At 38.2% G+C, this 18332-nt stretch overlaps 1 protein-coding gene across 10 annotated transcripts in view; it reads right to left on the bottom strand.

The window, feature by feature from the left end:
• Positions 1-18332, bottom strand: part of TNS1 (tensin 1) — a 401394-nt gene that overhangs the window by 29552 nt on the left and 353510 nt on the right. For 9 of the 10 annotated variants that reach the window (XM_081935971.1, XM_081935973.1, XM_081935974.1 and 6 more), the window contains 3 exons: positions 17232-17431; positions 15253-15391; positions 8836-8928 (listed from right to left, as the gene is read on the bottom strand). In XM_081935971.1, coding sequence (XP_081792097.1) covers positions 8836-8928; positions 15253-15391; positions 17232-17431 — 432 coding nt within the window. The remainder of the gene's footprint in view (positions 1-8835; positions 8929-15252; positions 15392-17231; positions 17432-18332) is intronic. The other variant, XM_081935975.1, reaches the window with a different exon arrangement.

Genomic DNA, 18332 nt, shown 5'->3' with positions numbered 1-18332 from the left:
AATAATAATAATAATAAATAGTAGTAGTAGTAGTAGTAGTAGTAGTAGTAGTAGTAGTAGTAGTAGTAGTGATTCAAATTATCCAAAATTCAGATTGTGCAAAGTAGCAGAAGAAGCAGTAGATCATATACTCTGCTCATACATGATCACACAAACTGATTATAAACAATGACATAATGCAGTCACCAACATGAATCATTGAAACAGTTGTAAAAGTTATCATGTGCAAGTAATGAAAAATTGGTGGGAACATAAAGTTGAACAAGTAGTTTAAAATGAGCACATATTGTGGAATTTCTGAACATAAACGGATATTTGTTCATAATTATGTTTGAAAAGAAGAAAATGTGGATAACTGATGTGGCAATACCAGGAGAGAGTAGAATAGAAGGCAAAGAATTGAAGAAATTCACAATGAATCAAGATTTAAACATCAAAATTGAAAGTTTATGGTATAAAATTAGCCATGGTGGCCCCAGTGGCTATCAGCACACTAGACGCCTTACCAAAAAATCTTGGACAGCAGTACACGTTGACAAAATGTCCATCTGTTGACTACAAAAGGATTCACTGCTTGGATATGCATAGATACTACACCAATACATTATAACAGTGTAGATTCTTGGGAAGAATAACATACAGATAAAGGCCAACACCAGTTAAAGGATCTGCAGCTGTGATTTCACATTTTTTTACAGTACGTAGTACAGTACAGTACAATATTGTATAAAATCACATCACAACCCAACACAACAAACAGAACAATAATTGATTTACCTTTCAAACCTTTTTACTCTATTTTTCTTTGCCACATAAATTCAAAGTGACTTAAGTATAACAACAATATAATCAAGATGGACCAAAGTATTAAAATTAGTTTAGGTACAACTCAGGTCCCCAAAATAAATCAACTTGAAGTGTGAGCTGTCACATATTATTCTTTCTGAAAATGTTCAAAATCTTCTATGTGCAAAATGAATGTGGAATCAGTAATGACACTGTGGTTTCCAGAATGTCAAGATGAAGCTGCATGGATTTGTATGAAAACAGTGGTCCCTTAAATTAGTCACAAATACAAGGACCGTTGTTACAAGAGGCTATTTTAAGTGTTGTTTGAAGACAAAGCTGAGTATAAGTTGCATCTGCCTTACGATGTTCTTTGTATAGGTAGCATAGGCAGTCTACTGGATGATTTCCTCTAAACCTCAAACTAGGTAAAAGGAATATAAATTACATAGGATAGTATTGTAAATAGTATGCTGGGAATATTCTTAACACATCCAAGATGGAAACCAGTTAAATAAGGACATAGTTTTATGAAGATGAAGCAAGATTTGGGAACAGGGGAGATCAAGCTGGTGGCCAAGCCTTCTCCTGGTGTGTCCAAGGTTGACTTTTGCCAACTGGCAGAGGAGGCAAGAAAGAAGGGAAGGGAAGAAAATGAGGATGAAGAAGGCTGGGCTGAACATTCTGTGAGGCAAAAGCCCAGGACAGTTAGCTTGGCCAAATTTAGAAAGGCCAACAAATTTGGGAAGATTTTGGTGCTAGGCTGAAGTGCAACCTCAAAAGGCTTGCAATGTGTATAATGTGCCAGCGTGCCACTTAAAGTAATTACATCTGTTGCTGCTACACATTTCCAGCTCCCCTCCCTATCTAAAAATAGCATGGTTAGGCATTAGCTTGCAAACTAATGAGAAACTGCTGGGAGAGCCAAGACCTCTATGAAATGGAAAAAGGAAAAACAAAATAAACCAAAAACCGTTCTTGTTTATTCCAAAGTAAGTTCAAAGATTGCAGGAAAAAATCCAACAAGGAAGAATGATACCAGATTGCAATACACTATTTGTTTCTTTCTCATGTGTAAAAGTTAAGGGTCATCTGCTCACTGTTTAGAGTATTTTTTTCTCTTTGTGAATGTTTTTCTCGGTCTGATAAGTACACTAAAATCTTGTTCAATGTGCACTAAAGCATATACCAGTACTACGCTCCAAACCACAGCTGCCTACAAATTATTGGAAGGTAACTGGGGGGGGGGGGGGATGGCAGCAGAATCTCATTGCCAAACAGGAGAATGAGAACTCATGAGGGATTCCTCAATTAAATCCCAAATTCTGCACCATATCAAACAATGTAAAGAATCAACTTTCCTAGGATTAATTTGAGCAAGTGAACAGTTCTTGTTGTGTTGTACAGCAGAATCTATGAGTTACGGTTAGGGTTAGAGTCTAAAGCTACTTCAAGACTCTGGACTTCAACTCCCAAAATTCCCCAGTCAGCCAATTGAAGTCCACAGTTTTAAACTAGCTGTAGTTGAAAAACATTGGTCTACTCTAAAGGGATGACTAATAACATTTTAACTACATAATTATATTCTGCCTCATTCTTTTCTTTATCCTGTTAACAAGAAAGCATAAAAGTGTATCTAATGATAACAACAACACTCAAAATACAACAGAGTCTGGTGCCATCCTAGTTAATAAATCCCATTATTACAGCATAAACTTTCATACTTTTAATCACCTACATCAGATTGTAGGTGATAGTCCATGAAAACATATTCTGCAATAAATATTTCCAAATATAGGCAATTTTGCTAAAATCCAGAGCTTCAGCTTGACTAGACTAATGGTGGAACTCGCATTCTCCAGATATTGTTGAATTTTAGTTCACAAAATCTCCAATCAGCATTGGAGAGCCACATACCATATTCCCAATTTCTCCCATCTGAAAAAATTGTATGTTCATAGAACCATAAGGCTGAAAGAAGGCTTAAAGTCATCAAGGCCAATTCCTTGCCCAGTGCAGGAATATGATTATTTAACCTCTGCTTCAACACAACCAGTGAAAAGAAATATATCAATACTTTGGACAATTGGTACCATTATTGATCTCTTCTTGTTAGGACATTTGTTCTAATATTTAGTCAGAAAGCTATTACCTGTCCTGGACTTTAGGTCTTATATTTTTCTGTGACATCCTTTTCGGTATATGGAAAGTGCTACCATTCCTTAGATTTCTCTTCCAAAGGCTAAACTTTCCAATTTTATTCTTCCAAATGCTAAACTTTTCCTTCACTCTTTTTTTTTCATAAGCATTAGCTTCTAAAAGTTTGATAATAGTCATTACTCCTATCCAAACTTAATTCTAGTTTCTCTGAATTCTTCTTAAAGTATGGTGCTCTGGATTGGACATGACATTTGAGATGGAGTCTGTTCAATGTAGAAAAAAAGGGAAATAATTCTTCTGTAATTTGAAAAGCATACTTCTGTTTAAGAAATGTAAAACCTCCCTTGTTTTTGCTTGTATAAGTGTGTATGAGAGACCATGTCACACTGCTGACTCTTCTGGTAGCCATTTATTACTTCAAGACCTTTCAAAAGTAGTCTTATCAAGCCGGTTACCTATCATCTTGTCCATGTGAAGAGTTTTTATATCAAGAAATTGATACTTGCGTATTTAGTTTCATTCTGTTCTCTCCAACTTTTCTCCAACTTATTAAGATAGTTTTGAATTTTAGATCTGTATTCTATGGAATTAGCTATTAGGTCCAACCTAATTTTAGATCAATTGCAAAGCTGATCAGCAATCCCTCACGCTCTACATAGAACATAGGTAGAGCAATAGTAATAATCCAAGTTGTTAATAAAAATGTTAAATAGTATTAAGATTGAACATTAAATCTTCTGACATCAATTGATGAAGGACAATTGATTATTACTTATCAGCACAATTTTTGAACTACTTAGATATCCACTTGATTGACACACTATTTTATTCTTTAATATCAGATAGAAACCTTTTCATAGTGGTTATCATTAAATAATGGAAACTTGTATGTTTTCCCCCATATCTTTAATGGTGCTTGGTAAATGGATTGGAGATTTGAAGGAAAAAATTGCTTTATTTTGCAACTAAAGAACCTTTGAAGCAGGTGGACTATGGAATCAATGAATGTTTGTTGTTTTATTTTGTTCATTTTTCTTATTTGCTTAGATAAGCATGCTAACACCTTGCAAAAACATCGGGGGTTAAATGTGTTTGTGGAGTCCCTATTGTTTTAAAATTATGATGATTATTAATTAATCTGGGTGGTTATGCTTCATTGTTATTATTTTAATTGCATAGATATTGTTAGATCCTCCACATTTTATGGAATAAGTACCCATGACAATTTTAATCATGACCATTATCATTATTATCATTTGTTCTGAAATCAATATGGAGCTTTTTAAAAGGTATAATATTAGGTTATGTCATTAAACTAACAAAGTCTTAGCCAAGGATGCTAGGTCCCTCGGTGTAGATTGCCACTTTAAAAATAATGATTTTTGAATATATTTGATCAACAGTACTAACTTCCATAAAGTTTGTCTCAACAATCTATAATGATATGGACATCCTGTTCAGAAAATATTTAGGATTCTATTTTGGTTTATTTGGAATACCTAAAAATGCAGCTGCTTTCCAAAAGATTAAGTTGTATCCCAGCTGTGTTCTGTCCTAAACAACTTCTTAAAAATGTAAATTCTTGCCTTGGCTTTTTGTTTATATAGATTTTCTTAAAGCCAGCAGTGGCCTTGCTTGGGGGTAGGAGAAGAGAATAATGAATATGAATGCCGATTCCTTATATAGTTGCAGAGGAATGACTAAATAAGAAGCCAACTAAGAGAATACAGGATGTCTTAAGGCAAACTGCACCTGAAGCTGAACTGTGGTTTAGTTTCCTAGCCTTACTCCCTTCCTATTTTTACTTATTTTTATAAAATGGAGCTATAGGAACCTTGTATGGGGAAAAAAGGAAATGTAGCCATTGTTTTTCTAGCATGGTATTGTTTGGGGGAAGCAGCAGGGAATAACAAAAATTAGTAGATGGGTAAATGCTGCTCTATACACTAGGGCTTAACCCTGAGTAAACTTGTATAGGGTTATATCTGAATTACTCTGGTTAATACCCCACAATCCCTATCAGAATTCTCAATATGTTTAAACGTATAAATGCTATCTTTCTTTAAAGCTGATGATCTGCTTAATGAAATACAAAGATTGCTGGAAAAAGTAACCTACAATTTTGGGAGAAATACCCTTTTAGGGTGTACTTTCACCATGTTACAGCTGCTACATCAGTGCAAGTTAGTCCCATTCAAAGATGGGAACATAGGCAACCATACCGCATCCACAACAGTAAATAAGGGCAGGGACAGAAGGGAATTCATTCATTCATTCATTTGCCTGGTATGACTGCCCATCTTATCTACCAATACCATAGCTGACTCATGGAAAGATCAAGACATTGCCCAGCTAATGTCTGAATCAGGCCTAACATTGTTTAGGACAATGTACATAGATAGTTGGGAATAACTAAGCTCACTGCCATTTTTCTTCCAGATATATGTATCGAACATTCCAGTGGTCACCTTATAATCAACAATACATGGAGAGTTTTCTGGAAAACTTTTAAGTGGGAAATATTAACTAAGACTGAGGTTCATTCACCAGAAGTACTAACTCTGCAATAGGAAATTACCAAAGGGTATCTACTAAACATTTAGATTAGTAGAACAAGAATATTTACCTAGGAAATATTTTAGAAGAAGGAAAAGCAGTCTACCGATGTTTACATGGAGGAGATAGAAAATACTACTCTTAGATAAATAATAGTTTCCCTGCCATTTCTCTGTCAACATTTATTTGAGGTTAATGCATGTGTACCTTGAACAATCTATGATGCTATTCAATCTATGATGAACATTTTGTTTTGTTTAGCTTTTCGATAACCCGTGGCAAGCCAACCAGATATCTTGGCAACTGAAAATTGCTCCATCCTTTTCACAGTTCATCCAAAGTGTTCTAATACAACGAAAAGAATGCCCTCCTTACCTTGATCATATTCAACTACTGTTTCCCCATCTACTTCTGGGGGGCAAGGAAAGAAGGAAAAGAAAGAGACTGATATTAGGAAGTGTTTGCTAAACAGTTAGGAGTATCGCAATACCTGGGCCTGATGAAAATATCTTCTTTATTATATCGTGGAAGACTTGCAAGTTATTATTATGAAGGAGAGCTATATATGCACTAGACAACATGTGTTGAATGCTTGCAAAGTAATTGTATTAAAAAAACACAATATACAATCATTGAGGCTCTGGATATCAGAGAAAAATAATGAACAGACTTGACTTTTAAAACAGATTGTGTCTATATTAGCTCTCTGGATGCAAACTTATTATTGGATAAAAATAACCTGATGCCCAAGAAAGAGACTGAGAGCTGTCACATTAGGGTGAGGTAAATCCTCTTAAAAAAGCAGTTGCAGAATTGTTAAATCTGCTTTCCGCTTCTCTGACTACTCCATAAGCCACTCCATTCTAGCAACCTGCATTTATAAGGTATACAAACATTTGTCTTTATTTTACCTTAAATAATATTCAACCAGAATTGTGCATTCTTGTATGCATTTTAAATTATAATATGCATTCATTTTTATGCATCTTTTGGCACCTTTTTAAAAAGATTGTTATGAGAGAGATTTACATGGTTAGTAATGTATGGACAGGAAGAACTACTAAAACACAAATTGCCATTTTCAGATCGATTCCAGATGTTGCAAGTTTCCTGATTTGACTCCCACTGCTCCAACTGAAATTGGATTCAAACAGATTTGATGTCAGGAAAGCTTCAATCAATTTGAGGGAATCTTTTCTATCCTTGAGAGGAACGTTCTTCCCCAAAGAGCAACTTCTGGGATAACCTTAGACCCTGTGCCAGCTAGGAAGGCTTATTATCAAATGTAGATGATATACATTTCAAGGTGTTGACTATCATCTTTAAAGCGCTCCATGGCACAGGACCTAGGTATCTGCGGGATCGCATCCTACCCCATACATCCCTGCGGCTGATTCGCTCTCACAGAGAGGGACTCCTCCGGGTGCCGTCCACTAGGCAGTGCCAGCGGGCGACGCCCAGGGGTAGGGCCTTCTCTGTGATGGGCCCGACCCTCTGGAATGACCTCCCCTCCGACATCAGAATGACCACCGATCTCCGCTCCTTCCGCAAGAAACTTAAGACCCACCTGTTCAACTTAGCTGGCCTGGCCTAACCGTAGTTTTAATCTTTCTAGCCTGTATTTTAAATTTTTAGGGGTAGGTTTTTAGGTTGTTTTTTAATTTTTATCACTGTACAGCCTAACATTTAATCTGATTTTAGGGGTATTTAAGATTATTTATTTTGTATATGGTTTTTATCTTGTCGTCTGTACACTGCCCCGAGTCCCTTCGGGGAGAGGGGGCGGTCTATAAATTCAATAAATTCAATTCAATTCAATACCATTGGGTTGCAACAGATTCTACCTGGGGACACCCTTGAAAGAAGGATAGGAAATTACACGAAGTCCAAAACAACAGCAACAAGGCTCAATCTAGGACAGGGGTGTCCAAACTTGGGAACTTTAAGACTTGTGGACTTCAACTCCCAGAATTCCCCAGCCAGCCATGCTTAAAGTCTTAAAGTTCCCAAGTTTGGACACCCCTAATCTAGGATATTCTACTGGGAGCATTTAATATCTCTTTTAGTTCAGTTACATTGATTTCCCCTTACATTCTATGCCAAATGCAAGCTGCTAGTTTTTGCATACATTTCGCTGTATAGCTCAGGCCCCCTCTACTTGAAGGAGCAGCTTCCTCCTTATATTGTTACCTAAGAGTTTCATTCTGCAGGTATGGATCTTCTACAGGTGATGAAAGAGGCTGTCTGGAATGAATTGGCAACAGGGCCCTTTAGGTGGCAGGTCCAATATTGCAGAATGTCCCCTCAGAATCCATTTATCAGGCCTTTTTATGTTTTAAAATCTTTTCTTAACATTTGTTAGCATTCCGCCACATCGTAGGTATGCTTATTTTTTTCTGCCAGGTTTTAATTGTTGATGCCAAACAAACCTAACCATTTTTTAAATTGTCTCTGACGTATTATTTCATGTGATTGTTATTATCATGCTATTCCTATGATCTCATTTGAGACACGGTTGTTTGTGTATTATTTTCATTTCTGGCATTAGTTGGGAGACTAAGGTATATACATAAATTAACAAAATAAACCAGCAAATATGTATCCTTGTTTTATCATGTTAATTGCATTTTAGTTATGCCATAAAGAGGCCCTGGGGGATTTCTGTCATTTAGCAGTGGATCTGATAAGCTACCTCCTTCAAAGGCTTGCCCTTGGATATGTGACTAAGCAATGAGCTACAAAACTGATTTATCTGAATATCCAGTCCAGGATTAAGGCATGCAGAAAGGCAGAAAATTAGCAGAGCATGTCCATGAGTACCAACTAGCAGTCAGAAGACAATATGAAAACTCCTTAATCTCACAACTCATGGACAGACTAAAAACCATAGTTTCAACTGGGAAACTATGTGAATCCTAGACCAAGCTAAACCCCAAAATCCTCAGGAATTCCTGGAAGCTTGGCATTCAGACAAACCAGCCATCAATAGATGCATAGAAACAAACCATATTCACACCATTAAAAAAGAAAATAAAAAACTAGAAAATCAGAACACATCTTCTTCAGCAGCCAATATCCAGATAAGCACGGATGAACATCAGACAAGCAGTCAAGCAGAAAACAATATCCTAATGAAGGAACACCAAGGAGAAGACATCCCCACCAATACTTGGAAAGCAAAATACTATACAGAATATAAACAGGATATAAACCCTACATCCATTTGCACGGCTGATGTTACCAAGTTGGGTAATGAAATGCCTGCAAGCAAACAACCTAGCTGCCTTATTGCTGTTCCACCCACTTTTCCATGGTGTTAATACTTTCACTTACCTCCTGTCTGCTGCAAGAAAATCTCTGCTGGATTATGAGGTTTCAGCCCCAATGCTGAAAGTGGAGTTCTAGCCAGTCCTGGTGGAGACCGCACTGTTTCAGACATACAGAAAGAGAAAGAGAGAAATCAACAAACCAGAAAATGAATAAATTAATTAGTGACAAAGCTAAACATTGGTTTGATGCTAATTGCCAAGATATAGCAAAATCTATGACCCATGAATTTAAGAATAAATGGGTTGCTGGAATTTCTCAGCGTGGTTGTCCTTGTGAAACCACAAGAGAACTGGCCCTCATCGCAAAAATACCTTGGGCTAAGAAACCGCTTTTCTTTTGGAGGAAAGTGCACATTCTTAAGACAATCAAGATGGCCATTCAACATAACAAAAGAGCAAGAGTGTTCTTGGTATATTGGGAGTAAAGATTTATTAATAAGATGATCTCACCAATACTGGTTATGAAGTTTTGACAAAAGCCTCTCAGGCCCAGCTGCTTCTACTGACCTTTTACTCTTAGCAGAACTGGTCAAAGATACCCCAGGCTATTGTTTGCCTAATATATGCCACACATTACTATGCCTTTAACATCATGGCTAATAGAAAAAGAGAGAGAAAAAAACTATACAATCCCAGTTTGATAAAACTTTTGGCAGGGCATAATCTATAACCATATGAAGCAATCTGCATCCCCCCTTTTTAATAGTATAAAAATGTTTCCATAACACTAACAATAGCACTTAGGCTTATATACCATACCCCATAGTGCTTTACAGCACTCTCTGAGTGGTTTACAATGTCAGCATATTGCCCCCATGTGGCTCCTCATTTTACCGACTTCAGAAGGATAGAAGACTGAGTCAACCTTGATTCTCCCAGGATCGAAATCTAGGCTGTGGGCAGAGTTTGCCTGCAATACTGCATTCTAACCACTGCACCACTGGGGCTCCATGTTATTTGTATCTCACTTCTTTGCCAGACATCTAACACCAAGGATATCATTGCAATGGTCTCTTCCATATTTAGCTGCATCAAACAGCAGCCACCAACAATTTAGTCCTGTGACATGGAATTTAGAGTATACATTGCAAAGCTGGACAAGGCTGAAGCATACCTGATTTTCCTGACTTGCAATTAATTGCAATTTTCTATGCAAAAGATATCCAGAGAATGTACACATCCTCGTTTCCATCTCTCATTTATAAAAATTCAAAGTGCTTTCACTTGGCTTTCTTAAGTATCCTTCCTATTAGCAGCTGTTCAGGAATTTACAGAACAATGCAAAACACAATACCTATCAATTTCCAGATTATTCTTTACTTGTTTGGTATGAGCCATAAAAAAGGAAACATATTCTTGGCAATAAATGTCCATAGCCTGCCCTTCCCATTACCAGTATGTTTGGAAAATGTCCATGAATGAATGGATGACATCATCTCATGTCACAGTTTTGTCCAAAGGCAGATATGGCAACTGCAAAGATTATGATCATGAGACAGAGGGGCCACAAACACTTCATCAAGGCATTGTATATCATAAATAGCAACATCATATACACAGCTGCAGAAGTCTATATTTATAGCATGTACATCAACAAAATATTTGCACAATTACATCAATGTGGATCAGATGTTATCCCTTCCCAGTTTAAAAGGAGAACATGTAGGCCATTCTTGCATATATACCCGTAGTAAATATGCAGCAAGGAGCAATGAAGGAAATAGATGCAGATGTATATGTGAGATGTGTTTAAAACAGCAAGTCTCACAAAAGTACTTTCCAGCCTTCCTTATTTCTTTCAACTGCTGGTTGTGTTTGGTGCTGACAATTCTAAACAATTCAGGCTTTTTAATTGAAACTCTTTTTTTTAAAAAAAATTAACTGGATGGAAGCAAACAAATGAATGGGGGGGAGTTTGACACGTTTTCATGACTTGAATTGCAATCATCTGACTTACGGCTTCAGATGGGCACCCACGCAGGGGCTCACAGCAGGAGGAGAGAGGAAGGTAGGCAGGCACATTAAAGGAAAGCCAGTTACCAAGAGCTTGCATTTCATCATGGATTAGCTTGGCTGGCTAGCATTCACTGCTAAGGGCCAATGAGCAAAGGGGAAACAAGCAAGTTCACGTCCAGGGTATTAGGTAACCCAGATTCTCAAACAATACATACAGTATATCATTGCATTTCTGTTCCCAAACTCTGTAAGTCTCATGCACTTTAGTTTGCTGGTGAAGAAGACAAATCTTCATCAAATAGCTCACAGAAGAGCCACAAACATTCATATTGAATACTAAAGACAGTTTTGGCCTGTTATTCTAAGAATAATTTAAGATGGTATATCTCTTACATAGTCATCCCCAATAAAACCTCTAAAATCATAGCCTCTAATTTTCAATTCCTGGCTAGGAGGAGTGTGAATTTGGGGAATTTTAATCTAACACATCTGGGGAGCACAAGGTTAGGAAAGGGGAGCTAACTAACTTGAATCAGAATGGATGTTGTCCCTAAGCATATCAAGCAAGGGATCGTGTTATAAAAGTTATAGCCTTACACACACTTATCTGAGATTACGTTTTAGTGCATTAATAGACATTGAGTAAAACTCCATGGGATACGGGACACAGAAAGCAATGAATGGGTTCAGTAAAAACTAGGTTGGCTTGATCGCATTTGTGCTCTATCAATGATAGCAGAGAAATGTCCCTGCGAATGTCTGGAGACCCTCCAGACTGCTTCTGCTCTAGCAATGGGCTGCAAGCCAGGCATATCACACAGTCCAGGGAATCTTATATTAATCTCTGTTAGTTTGGGGGACTGGCACAAAATCAGAATGTATGAATTTGTAAGAATCACCCATGGTCCTGCTCAAGCTTGGAAAAGAGCCAGGTCTTTACATGTCAGGATGCCAGAAAAGAAGACAATATGAGGGGAGGGGGAAAAAACACACCTGTCTTATTCTTTAACCCTCATTAAACCTGGGAAATTATCCATGTGCTGGTTGCTTTTATTTTTCAGAATTGTGCTCATCTTAATACTACTTAAACATTCATATTTTATGAGTCACAATGTACCGGGAGGAAGGATAGCTTTTTAAAAGATGTCTTGTTTGAAATCTACAAGTTTACAGTTCCTGTTAATATCCAGCACTTTCACATTTGAGAGTACTCAGGTTGTTCGGAAAAAAAAAATCCAGTTATTTAAAGGAAAAGGTTCTTCTACCCTACTGGAATCTTTGCTCTTTCCCAGTTGCTTAGTGGCTCATTGGTGTTCCTTCGTGCTTAGCCATGTTAGCTCTGCCCGGATGAAATACTGGCAGAACTGTTCAAAGCTAATGGATTTTAAAAACCCACCACCAAGATACCAAAGATTAGTCACTCAGAACCATGCTTGATCAGAAGAGGAAGAAAAAGAGGGCATGCAACAGGTAGGTTCAGATCAGGTTCTCACCAACTTTCAGCAGCTAAATGAGATCTAATTCTGATCTGGGCTATTATGCCTTCACGTAAAGCCGAAACAGCTACAGAATCCATACCAGATGTGCATAGACTAAGAGAATGAGTTTATTCAAGTAACTGGGCTGATCTGGTTGTAAATTCAATTACTGCACTAGAGTTTGTAGAGAGGCAGGACTGCTATGAATCAGTTTGTTCATCTGGAGTTCTCTCAATCATGGAAACCTGACTGGTGCACTAGGCATGCCATGGAGGCTCGCCTCTGCTCTTCAACAGCTCAAAAAAATCCAAAATATTTAACGGTTGGCTCTTGCAAGTCAGTGTGAGATGGCTCCAGCACACCATTGGATGAATGGCATGTGTTACAGTTGAGTGCCTATGGAGATTCTCAATCACTGAGGTCATGGTTGCCCCAAAGGTGCTTTTTCAAAAGGCAAATTGTCAGAACCAGTCAGAACTGAAGAAGCTTCTTGGATGAGAAGTGAAATGACTTCAAGGAAAAAACAAAGAAAGTCCAGTTGCCTCTTGAAAAAGCACCTTTGGGACAGTTGAGGTTAACATAACAAGTGCCTCACATGAGGGGGGGGAAGTGTCTCCTATGGCAGCCCAACAGAATTTCAAAAGTGGAAATAACGATCTAATTGCAGGAAATTTTGCATGCAGTTTTAACGGTTGTGTGACTACATATATCTTCAATTAGATTAATATTGAGTGGTACAACATGATTCAAATGGTGTGTTTACCGCCTGAATTTGCAGCTGTAGACAGCTATCAATATTATGGAATCAACATTCTTCCTAGGAATGGCTGTTGGCATTGGAGTGGAGTACTTCACATAGACAGGTCCCCCTGCCCACCTTCCTAATGGAAGCTTTCATTTGTATTTCGGAGAATTAGGAGATGTACGGCATAATAATTGCCCAAAAGCCATCTCCATCAAGGTGAGTTGCACACCATTGCTGATTGATATATTCAAAATGCCATGTTTTGTTCTACAATTGCATTCTATAGGTTGCATAGAGGAATAACTGTGGAATAAAATGTGTAATTTTGAATATATGCGTTATTTTTTAGTTATTTGTCTTGGTAACTTCATGCCTTCGCATCTAACAATGCTTATTTTATGAACTGGCAAAGTAGGGCTAAATCCTGTGTACTCAGAAGGGATCTTTTAATTCTCTTTGTTTAGCTTGAAGGGCTGCCACAGGGAAGAGGGTATTGATTTATTCTCCACAGAATCTGAGGGTAGGACAAGAAGAAATGGGTCGAAGCTTGTCAGAGGGAGGGAGATCCAAGCTGGAAATAAGGAAGACTTCCTGATATTAAAAATTAGTAATCAACGGAGCAACTTGCCTCATGGAATTGTGGGTGTTTTTTTGCTAGAGTTTTCCAAGAAAAGATTGGGCAACCATTTATTCAAGATGATATGAAGATTCCTGACTTGGATAGGGGGTTGGATTAGAAAACCTCCAAGGTCCCTATGACTCTATGATACAAAAAGCTAATGCACTCATTCCGCTGCTCTCTGTCAGTATGCATTCCCTAACGGAGGTGTATATTACTTACACATCTACAATATTTCAAATGTAAGTTTAGGATATGGATAAATTTTCATTTTCTCCCACCTGCAGAGTTCAGCTGACCTCCCCCCACTCCATATTTCCAACATAATAAGAGGCTCAGAGGAAGAATCACAACTATTACCTAAAATAGGATCTTCTTGCCAAAAAAACATGGATTTTTCCTCTGGGGCCACACTCAGGGGTTAGGTTTAATTAAGAACGGATCCCCCTTATTCTCCCATAAATGGTGTTGGAATATTATTTTTCTACCTAGAAAGACTGTTAGTGACAGTCAAAGTAATATATGCAACAATTTGATTTCCTGGAAGCATGTGATTTTCTAGAATCTATGCACTAAAAGGAACATCTGTCAAATATCAGAGCAAACGAATTTCTGTAGCCACATGAAAATTTTAAATGTCAATGAGGGATTATACAATTATTATTTTAGTTCATGATTATGCCATATTAGCATCATTATGCTAATAACAAGGACCAGAGCAAGGTTAATACATCCCCCTGTAGAATTTGTGCACTAGGTTTCACTGAGGAATAATATTTCCCTAGTAAACCAGCCAATGCATTTTTAAAGAGGTTATAATTTATATTTCTGTTAAGAGAAATTTGTATTTTTTATGGACTGATGATGAATGTCAGCCTTGTATGCCATCATCGTCCTTATTCTGATAATTACATATTTGCTGCAGTTAGCGGGAACACATTTTTGACCCACATTACTAAATTAACTATCAAAAGGAGATTCATTTAAATTATTACAGTATTTGCCTTTTGCTTAAAAGAATGATTTGTTTAAAATAATTGCTTTCATTACTACTAGTAGGTGACCTGCTTAATTAATGATATGCAGAATTAAGTAAAACCCATCATATGTTGTATTTCAACCTTATCTCCAGCAAGAAGGGTAAAGATGCAGCAAAATAGAGCAGATATCCAGCAGGTGAGTCATTTGCATAGCAATAAGTAGTGTAGTACTGCCCTATTTTAATTGTATCTTTCTGGTAAATAATCATGGACCTTTATTTACTATGGGCAATACCAAGCAGAGGACAGATCAGAAAGAAATATGCCTTTGTCACCAGCTGGGAGCTGCTGGCTATATTTATATTTGCAGTACTTGCAAAACTATGCCGTTGCGATTATTATGATGGAAGGATGCGTATTTCATGGTGATTTCATGAGAAGGGTGCACGAAGCAGAAATGAAAGGGGAGTGAGGAAACAGCTGAGATGGGCCAATGGATAGAAGGGAGAAAATGGAGAGTGGGATTAAAATGGTGGTGGGTGTCAGGAAGCTGAGAACGTTTTGCCTCTAAGTATGGCTTTACCAAAACCAAATGCCAACCAACCTCCCTCTCCCAGCCCTTTGTCTAAGCCACAGAACTTACACAGGTTGCTGTAAGGGGTTTGTGGTGAGACAGGGAAAGCAGGGGTTTGGGGAGAAGCCTCACCACCACTGGAAGGTGGACTGCTTGGAGAGGTCCCCTGAATCTCCTCCAAAGCTTCTTTGTAGCTATGAAGATGGGGCTGTGAAAGAGAGAATGAAAATATAATTAGTTTCCAGACCTGGGATACAGGTAGTCATTGACTTACTACAAGTTCATTTAGTAACCATTCAAAGTTACAACAGCACTGAAAAAAAGTGACTTATGATCATTTTTTATACGTACAACCTTTGTGGCAGCCCCGTGATCATGTGATCAAAATTCAGATGCTTGGCAACTGGCTCATACTTATGACTGTTGCTGTCTCCCAAGGTCAAGCGATCCTCTTTTGCAAACTTTTGAAAAAGAAAGCCAACAATGGGGAAGGCAGGGTTTGCTTAACAACCAGGTTGCAGGGATTCACTTGACAACTGTTGCAAGGAATGTCGTAAAATGGGGCAAAACTCACTCAACAACAGACATTTTGAGCTCAGTTGCGGCCGTAAGTCAAGCACTACCTGTAGTCTCCCTCCCTTTACATCAGGGGTGTCCAAACTTGAGAACTTTAAGACTTGTGGACTTCAATTCCCAGAATTCCCCAGCCAGCCATGGCTGGCTGGGGAATTCTGGGAGTTGAAGTCCACAAGTCTTAAAGTTCCCAAGTTTGGACACCCCTGCTTTACATTTATTCCAACTCTTAGCATATTAGACAGCAGGGATTTCCTTTTTCTCCAGATGCCTTCCCCTCCCCTTTGCTCCAGTTCTTTCTTCTTTCGTCGTTTTCACCTCTTTTTTCACCAAAGATCTTTCACCTACAATTTTGTTCTTCAACTGGCAGTAAGATATAGGGGGTGGGAGGAAGCAGAGGAAGCAAGTTGCAGCAGGTATTCCACAATTTATTTTGCTGGGAGGAGGAATAAGCATGCAAATTGTACTGCCACAAGCCAGTTCAATTTAATCCCCAAGCTGAAGGAAGAGGCACCCACAGCCATGCCCATGTTATGCAAGCTCTCCGTTTTACAGATTTCAAAGCAAATGTGTGAAAATTTGTCATATGAATTTCTTCTAAAGTATGCATTTTTGTGTCTATGATATTTTAGTGCCTTTCCAAGGATTCCCTAATGCTTTCGTGCATTCTTTTTTTTAATCTAATAGCAACAGCACTTATATACCGCTTTACAGTGGTTTACAGCCTTCTCTAAGCAGTTTACAGTATCCACATATTGCCGCCAACAATCTGGGTCCTCATTTTATCAACCTCAGAAAGATGGAAATGCCGAGACAACCTTGAGTCAGTCAGGATCAAACTCCTGGCAGAGGGAATGCAGAGTTAGCCTGCAATACTGCATTCTAACCACTGCACCACCATGGCTCATATAGCTGCATATCTGAAATGCAACTCTTCCTCTTTTTTTTGTTGTTTGAGTGCTTCCTAATATTCAAACTGCTTCGTAATATTCTGTGAAAATGAGGATTTGGGTATACTAGACAGTTGGGTAGGTATGTATCTAAATTCAAATTAAATACTCTTGATTTCTATCTCCATCCAATTAATGTTTGAGCAGGGCCTCCTATACCTGCCTCGTTTGTTTATAGCAGTAGCACTTAAGACTTATATACCGCTTCATACTGCTTTTTACAGCTCTCTCTAAATGGTTTTACAGAGTCAGCCTATTGCCCCCAACAATCTGGGCCCTCATTTTACCCACCTGGGAAGGATGGAAGGCTGAGTCAACTTTGAGCCTGGTGAGATTTGAACTGCTGAATTGCAGCTAGCAGTCAGCTGAAGAAGCTTGCAGTACTGCACTCTAACCACTGCAATACCTCAGCTCTTTTATTTTATTCCACCTTACCGCCAAATGAAATTTCCCTTTAATACCTTGGTATTCTCTGTCTTCCACCATGCGATGAGTTAAAAAGAAAACCATATTTTTAAAAAGTACCTCCTTAGGTCTTCCTCCGGGATTGGCAGAGATGGTGCTGAACACCTCTGGTGAGACACAGTGAATCGGTGATCGGACAGTCGGGCTTCGTGGTGAACTGGGTTCCTGGGGACTGTTCTCATATTGACCCTCACTGGTGGTACGTCTCCGGACAAGGGCTTCACCTTCATCTGGTGACTTCTCCTGGGACAGCTGCACTCCTGCAAATTCAATGATGTGAGGAAGGAAGATGCTAAGTATGGGAATGGGTTCTAATATATACAGAAGATCTTGGAAAGTTGGCATTCATCTCTTTAGCCTGCATATTAGCATGGGAAAGAAAGAGGCAGTGAGAGCTAATAATGTATTAGTAACTTCACAAAATGTCTCTTTAACAGCAGATTATTATTGTGACAATTTAGGATGTCATTGATGTAATTCATATAGTCTAGGAAAATCTTTTAGGTCAGGTGTACATAAACCTTTTTTGTACATGAAAGACATGTGGCCTCGGAGTGGCATGCCAGGCAATGCCCTCCCCAAAGAAAGAAAGCTTGTCTTTATTCAGAATTATAATCACTCCAATAAACACTCCTGAAAAAAAAGTTCTTCATTAAGAACTGGAAAACATCAGGAAAATCCTAGGATACTCTTCTTGCAGCATTTTAAGATCTTAATAGAATTAAAAGGACAGCTTCTTCTCACAGTTGTTTGCTAGAGAAAAGCAAGAGTTTTTTAAGGAGTTGGGAAGCCTCCAATCCATCTGACTATTTTTACAGCAAGACCCCAGGGTGCCACAAAACCTAAAGAACAGGCTAGCATTTGCTTAATCAAGTCAACCAACTGATCTCTCTAAGATTGAGCCCAAGGTAATTCTTTTCTGCTAATATACTGTACATCTAGTTCTTCGAAATGTTCAACAATAAGTTCTGTTTCTTCCAACAACAAAAGGAATGTCTGATGCACAGCAACAAGATTCTAAAAACCATTCACATGTGTCCCATGCTGTACAATAAACAATGCAGGGAAGGAACCCATTCAAAGAAGAACTAAAGGTTCAGTTATGAAACCAAATTATGTTTGTTGCAATAACTGGCTCTTTATACAATTAATTTTTTACAG

This window comes from Natrix helvetica (genome assembly GCF_964273705.1).
Source record: "Natrix helvetica genome assembly, chromosome: 1".
Classification (NCBI taxonomy): Eukaryota; Metazoa; Chordata; class Lepidosauria; order Squamata; family Natricidae; genus Natrix; species Natrix helvetica.
The sequence above is the reverse complement of the archived record's forward strand: the minus strand, read 5'-3'. Positions and strand labels throughout refer to the sequence as shown.